This window comes from Heloderma suspectum, chromosome 4, assembly GCF_057233095.1.
Source record: "Heloderma suspectum isolate Gila_16-S chromosome 4, 16-S_ref, whole genome shotgun sequence".
In the NCBI taxonomy this organism is placed as follows: domain Eukaryota; kingdom Metazoa; phylum Chordata; class Lepidosauria; order Squamata; family Helodermatidae; genus Heloderma; species Heloderma suspectum.
Window position 1 is genome coordinate 6,128,659 of NC_139461.1, and position 7,452 is coordinate 6,136,110.

The 7,452-nt window shown below is 52.8% G+C and overlaps 1 protein-coding gene across 1 annotated transcript; it reads left to right on the forward strand.

Moving 5' to 3' along the window:
- Positions 1-1,055: 1,055 nt before the first annotated feature.
- Positions 1,056-4,835, forward strand: LOC146346483 (uncharacterized). Its single transcript, XM_084847933.1, has 2 exons — positions 1,056-1,133; positions 3,371-4,835. The coding sequence occupies exon 2, from the start codon at positions 3,372-3,374 to the stop codon at positions 4,833-4,835; it is 1,464 nt and encodes a 487-aa protein (XP_084704059.1). The 5' UTR covers positions 1,056-1,133; position 3,371.
- Positions 4,836-7,452: the final 2,617 nt, after the last annotated feature.

Here is a 7,452-nt window from a genome sequence, read left to right on the forward strand (position 1 = left end):
TATTGTTGGAGGTGTAAAAAGTCTCTTGAAAAAACACAAGCCCATCATTTTTAACTGGGAATAATTTTGAAACTGCCAGGAGTTGCATTGAGGGGGAGGAGGGAGGTTGGGGATTAAATGGGGATGAGAAATCTCAATATGCAAAGCTGATTAAGGGTGCAATCCTATGGGCTTTAGTCAGTGGCTCGACAGCCATGGATAGGTTGGTTCCCCGAGAACCAACCGCCACCTGTCTTGTGGGCAGGGCAGAATGGCCCCACGCTCCGTACTCGGAAGAGGAGCACAGAGCAGCGACAACAGGGTGTTACTGGGGGTGTATTGGGGTGGGGAAGTCAGAAATGCCCATACAACACATCCTACATGTCATCCAGCTGCCACTTCCCACGCTCCGACACCCCACAGCTAGACTGCTGAAATCAGTGTCTAGCCATAAATGCAGGGCGGCTAAAGTGCAGAGGGGACGATCCCTTCCGCGCTTCTCCTGCCCTGCATTGGATAGGTGGTCGCCTCCGAGTTTGTGGGCAGCTGCCTATACTGATAGGATTGCGCCCTAAGGGAGCAATCCTATGGTCGCTAGATAGCGTCTAGATGGCCATAGGATTTTTCGGTTTCTGGGAACCGAGCTCAGAGCTCTGGCTGAACTGAAAAATCCTATGGCTGCCTAGATGTTGTCTAGCGGACATAGGATTGCACCCTAAACATGCATAGGATTGCACCCTGAAACTACTTTTATTAGGTGACAGACATGTACTAAGAGTTAAAGAAAGAAAAGGAAGGTAACTGCAGCAGTAGAAAAGGCTGACCAGAGTGGTTGTGGGACCCACCTTCCCTGGAGGGCTTCATGGTGAAACTGGACAAGTTTCCATGTGGAATGCTTTCTCCGATGTGTGCCTTTTCCCAGGACAGGGCTGGGACAGCATCCTGCTGGGTGAAGGGGGTGCTGGTCTAGCTAGACCTTTGGGCTCATCCAGCAGGGCTCTTCTTACATTTAGCGTTGTTTCTTCTTCTTCTATGATGCTGTGAACAGCTTCTCTTCCTATAGGGAATTCCCAGCCTGATGCCTCAGTCAGCCCTGAGGCAGCTGCAAAAAGGTGTGATCAAGCGGGCGGAATTGACACGGGTGCATGAGAAAGGTAGGATGTTGTGCAGCTCCCCCACTTCCTCCCCCATTACCCCAGGCCCTGCCTAAGCTAGGCCTTAGAGCAGGGTGGGGAACCTCAGGCCCTGGGCCAAATCCCACCGGCCTGGATTTCGCCTAACCACCAATGGTTTGGTTGTTTCCTGGCTTTTGTGCAGTTTCCCTCCCATTCTACAAGGCTGAAATACCTCCCCTAAGGCTCATCTAGGGGCAGTAAGAGCTTTAAGCTACAATTTTCTATTTGTTGTATTTTTGGCCCCACCTTTAGAAGAAAGGGTAGGCAACTTGTGGACCTCCAGATGTGGGCAGGAGCACACAGGAGTAAAATTGGTCCAGGATTTTCCCCTCCTGCAGGCTAGCAACAAGGGAGTGGGCCTTCTCGGTGATGGCCCCCCAATGGTGGAATGATCTCCCCGATGAGGCCCACCTGGTACCAACATTATTATCTTTTCGGTGCCAACTCAATACTTTTCTCTTTTCCCAGGCATTTGGCAGCATGTGATGAGTTTTAATTGATCCTGGACTTGTTTTGTGGTTTGGCTGATTGCTCAAAGTTGTTCTTACATATGTGTTGTCTTTGTGTATACCGTTTGCTTGTGTGTTTTTTATGTTTTTAATCTATGTAAACCGCCCAGAGAGCTTTGGCTATGAGGCAGCATAGAAATGTAATAAATAATAATAACAAAATTAATAATAAAGTTAATAATAATATTAGCTCCCAGAACAGGGTGGTATCAAGCCAGGGGAAAACTGGTGCAGACAGTATTTTTTTATACAGGGTGCATTTAGAATTAAAAAAAAGAAATTCTGATAACTTTCAGAAGGGATCACTCTGCACATACTCAGAGGTACGTAAGTGAAACACTGATTTTAAAGAGTTGCTTCCCCTCAGAAGGGTAAGACAGACACTTTGCACAGTGCAGAAGCACTTTGTAGGCTCCTTTCAAAAAGAAAGCTCAGTTCTGCTCAGGGGGGAGGCACTCTGCATGTGCCAGAGGCACTCAGCCTGGGGTGCCAGAATTTGGGGTGGGGGAGGGAAACCGGGAACACTACTTGTGTGTAGCAATTGTATTTATTTGTTTACAAATACTTGCACCCCACCTTTTTGCTGGATATAGCAAGTGCCTAGGCTGGCTTAAAAAAAAGAGAGACACAATTAAAATTACAGGATAACAAAACATAAGCTGAAACCCACAGGATTAAGCAACTTGAGAGATCAAAATCTCAACTTCCATCAATCCTGTTGGTTCATTGAAATAAACCCATTTTTACCTTGTGTTGAAACACCGCTGGAAAGTTCCAGCGTCATTGTTTTTTCCAGCAAAAAACAATGGATTTGCCGACCGGACTTCTGCAGGTGGCGGGTTGCAGGGAAGTCCTTCCCCGGATGAGCCAAGTGGGCAGGCAGGTTCACTTATTAATTAATTAATTGATGGATTAATATTACTGAGGCTGGCAATGCTCCTATTGATTCAAATGCCCCCCTTCCACGAATTAACCTGGGGCATGATCCACCAGGAGTTCCCCTGGGAAAGCGCCACTGAAATTAATGGAGGGGAGGGGTGGGCATTTGGATTTTCAGCCTCAGACCCCAGACCCAGGGAATGAGTGAGAGAGAACTGGAGGGGGAGTCAGATGGTTGCTGAGGGCTGGGGGAGACATGGGGGGTTGTAAAAGGGTTTTGCTAAAGGAAGACACTTGAACACCAACAGGGAACAGCCTGGAAAACTACGTGCACAGGCAGGTAAGGGCGGAATGAGTCATTAGTAACAAATCCAAGTGTCAGCTCACATGGCGGAAGGCATGAAGATGCGAGAGGGAAACGGAGGAGGAGAGAGAAGATGAGGATGGGGACAGATTAATGGGAGATGCGGGAAACTGTCCTGTAGGGCAGAGTGGCAGAGGCCTTTCGAACTGAGGACAAGAAGCTTGAAGCTATGGTAGAATGGAAGAGGATGGAAGGAAGCGTACGGTATTTGTGGTACAGAGAGAAAAATGCCTGGTCATGTGAGCAGTGAGAAAAGAGCAGAAATTTAGGCAACCACGATGTGGGAAAGAGTTCATGAAGTCAGAATAGGGAGGGGCATGCCCCTAAAACGCAGGGGCTTGGAAAGAAAATCTGGCTATGTTGGGTACTCTGAGAATAGAGGCCGTGTCATGCTCCCATCCAAATCTCCAAATGGGACAGGGATTTCGGCTGACACACTAATGCCCGCCATTTCCCCCTTCTAGGATGGAAACCTACGAGGATCACCCATGGTGCCCCTACAGCTATCCGAGTGGGGAAGATGAGGAAGATGAGGAGGGGGAGCGCCACCATGACCCCCACCTAGCCAGGGTCCGGGTCCGGGCCCGAGCCCGGGCCCGGAGCAACAGCCACTCCCACCGGAGATCCTCCTTCCTGGTGGATGAACTAGACATGCTCATGGACAAGGCAGCCACCACCATCCAGGCCTCGTGGCGGGGCTTTCTGACGCGGAAGCAGATGGCGTCCAAGCACGCTGCTGCCTCCACCATCCAGGCAGCCTGGAGGCGTTTCATCACCCGGGAGTACATGGCCTTGCAGCAGGACCAGGTGCCCTCGTGGCAAGTGCATGGGCACCGGAGGAGAACGCCCTCCCCGGCCTCCTCAGAGGACGGCAGGAGATCGTGGGACCGCTCCCGGATGGGCAAAGAGCAAGCTGCCGAGGTCATTCAGGCACACTACCGGGGATACATGACCCGGCGGGCTCTTGACGAATGCAACCAGGCGGCCACCACCATCCAGGCCCACTGGAGGGGCTACCGCACCAGGCAGAACATGAGACCAAGGCCAGGCCGCCCCTGCCTTCGGGGTGGGCCACCCAGGACCTACTATGGCTACCCCAGCTACATGCCAGGGAGTTCTGCCTGGGTGGGCCCATACCCCAGGAAGCATTGGCACAAGTGTCTCGTGGGAGACCCGGAGGAGTGGGCAAGCAAGGTGCCGCGGACCCCACCTTCCCCAACAGAAAGAGAGCCCATGGAGGCCTCCCAGGCCAAGATATGCTCCCAGTGTGGGAGGTGCACCAGCGTCCGTGTGCTGGTGGGGGTTGGCAAGGGCCCTCCGCCCTCTGAATCGGACATGGATGAGAGTGAGTGTGAGGGCCACTCTGCTCGCCATCCTCCTGCCAGGCGGAAGAGCCCAGGCTCCAGGCTGCGGGAGCAGGTACCCACGAGGCCCCACCCTTCTGGGCCCCACGTGTCCTACCAGATGGGCCCCAACGCCTATTACCCCGATACCCACCGTGCAGCAGCGGAGGACCACCCCCGGAGACAGGGCCGGGACCCTGGAGGGTTAAGCCAGCGCTACACCACCGTACACACGTCCACGTGCTCGCGGCCCACGCGGGAGCGGAACGCGCCCCGGAGCCTCTCGTCCACCAGCCTCCAGCAGCAGGGGGCAGCGCCTGTCGGGACCTCAGAGTGGCTTTATGAAAATTACTGCAGCCGCCGGATGGGCGAAGGCCAGAGACGGGTGTTCAAGACCAGGAAACACGTGTGGCAAGTTGCGCGGGCAGCTACCCTCATCCAGGCCTTCTGGCGGGGCTGGAAGGCCCGAAAGGCCTTGCGCCTGCAGCAGGAAGCCGCTATCAAGATCCAGTCGGCCTACCGGGGGTACAAGACCAGGGTCTACCTCATAGAGGCGGGAGTGCTGAGTGAAGGAGAGATAGAGTAAAGTTGCTTTAAGAGCCCAGTGCCCAGTTATAGCCAACAGGGGGGTGGGTGTCGTCGCTGGATGTCTGTTCACACCCCTTTCCCTACCTCCCACATCAAACGAGCTTACATCCCAATAAATTGATCCTAATTACAAATGCTTTTGAATATCATCATAGTAACCACTACTTCGAGTTTGATTTTTTGGAGGGGGTTGCTTCCACACCAGCCCTTTTCTCTAGGAGTTAGGGCAGAAAACGGGGGGGGGGGGTGTCTTTTGGAATTCAGATTTATTTATTATTTATTTATTATTAAATTTATTAATCGCCCATCTGGCTGGTCACCCAGCCACTCTGGGCGATGTACAACATACAATAAAACAGTTTAAAACAATAAAATTCTACAATAAAAACGTTTTCTAAAATACCCTAACCCACCCCAAATGCCTGCCTGAACAACCACGTTTTTAATGCACGATGGAAGCTCATTAAAGAGGGGGCATAACGGAGTTCCCTAGGGAGGGAGTTCCACAGAGTGGGGGCCACCACAGAAAAGGCCCTCTCCCTCGTCCCCACCAGTCTAGCTGTCCTGGCTGATGGGACAGACAGAAGGCCATCCGAGGCTGATCTTGTTAAGCGGCCTGTCTGGTGCTGCTGGAGGCGCTCCTTAAGATAGGCTGGGCCGGAACTGTATAGGGTTTTAAAGGTCAAAACCAACACCTTGAATTTGGCCCGGAAAACAACTGGTAACCAGTGCAGCTCCTTCAGCACTGGAGTGATGTGATCTCGCCGGCGGCTGCCTTTAATCAGACGAGCCGCCGCGTTCTGTACCAGCTGCAGTTTCCGAACCGTCTTCAAGGGTAACCCCACGTAGAGCGCATTACAGTAGTCTAAACGAGAGGAGACCAGGGCATGTGCTACCGATGGGAGCAGATGGTCGGGAAGGAAGGGGCGCAGCCGCCGTATCAGATGGAGTTGATACAGCGCTGTCCGGCTCACAGCTGACACCTGAGCCTCCATGGACAGCTGGGAGTCCAAAATGACCCCCAGGCTGCGGACCTGGTCTTTCAAGGGTAGCCGTACCCCATTCAACACCAGACCAACATCCCCCAGCCTCCTCTTGTCTCCCACCAAAAGTACCTCGGTCTTGTCAGGGTTCAGCTTCAGCTTATTCCTCCCCATCCAGCCACTCACCGTCTCCAGACATTTGGACAGAGATTCTACGGCCAACCTTGGTGAAGATTTGAATGAGAGGTAGAGCTGCGTGTCATCCGCATATTGATGACACTGCACCCCAAACCTCCTGATGATAGCCCCCAGCGGCTTCACATAGATGTTAAATAGCATCGGGGAGAGGATGGAACCCTGTGGCACCCCACAAGTAAGTGGCCACGGGTCCGAAACCTCCTCTCCCAGTGCTACCCTCTGGTACCTGCCGGAGAGGAAGGACCGGAACCACCACAATACGGTGTCCCCAATGCCCAACCCCTCCAGGCGGTCCAGGAGGATACCGCGGTCAACAGTATCAAAAGCTGCTGAGAGATCGAGGAGAACAAGGAAGGAGCATTCACCCCTATCCAGAGCCCTCCTCATATCATCTACCAAGGCGACCATGGCCGTTTCTGTCCCATGCCCAAGTCTGAAGCCCGACTGAAATGGGTCTAGATAATCAGTTTCTTCCAAGTGTGCCTTCAACTGCACCGCCACCACCCGAGATTCCCACTTCTGCCTTGAATGTAGGCGTCTGGACAAGTTACTTTTCTTTTGCCCTCCCCTGGGAAATTGATGTCTTGTGGTTGGTCGCACACCCATTTTGTGAGAGTGCCCATGACATTCTCCCAGAATTTCAAATGTGCTCATCAGCCCAAAACGTTTCGGCATTCCTGCTATGGGGAACAGAGAACTCTATCGAGTGCCATCTGCAATTGCTTTAATTCCAGCTGACTACAAAAGAGCAATGCCTCAGCAGTGCTAACAAGCCCATGTGTGGCAGCAAACCCCTTCTTCAACATGCTTCATCATCCTTAGCCTGTATGCCCTCACTTAAAACCAAGGAGGGGAGATCATTGCTGTTCTGAGACCATTCAAAGCTGCATCTACATAAACAGCTACAAAACAGTTCAACAGGTTTTGTTCTTAAGTGAGGGAGATGGTTGGTACCAAGTCCACATCTGGTCTCGACCTCACGGGTGACCTGAGTGGGAGCTGGGCTCTGGCCTGTGCCCCAGCATCCCACAGTAGCCTAAGGAGGGAACTGCAAGGAGGCCAACCGAGAAAGCCCTCCCTGCACCAATAGGCCAGCGGGGGTCAAGAGATCCTTCCCAATTCCTATCAAAGCTTCTGAGTGAGGGTTGTAGCAAGGAGATCTGTTTTTGATGGCTGCAGGATTTGTCCATGCGGATGCCTCCAGAGTGAAGCTCACACCACCCTTTTCCAGGAAGTTCTGGACCACCAGAGAGAGAACGCATAGTGGCTCTCCCATGAGCCAAGAGGAGGCGACAGCCTCCGGGGCCAGATTTCAAGTGCCATTCAGGGGGATAGAGGGGGAGACAGGCAGGTTTGAACTGTGTGTGTGCGTCGGGGGGGGGCACAATCCAGTGGGAAGCTCTCCTGAGCAAGTCCCGTTTGTTCCTTTGTGGG

Bases quoted from the DNA above. Each gene is read 5' to 3' on its own strand.
- LOC146346483 (XM_084847933.1), top strand. From the start codon at position 3,372: ATGGAAACCTACGAGGATCACCCATGGTGCCCCTACAGCTATCCGAGT.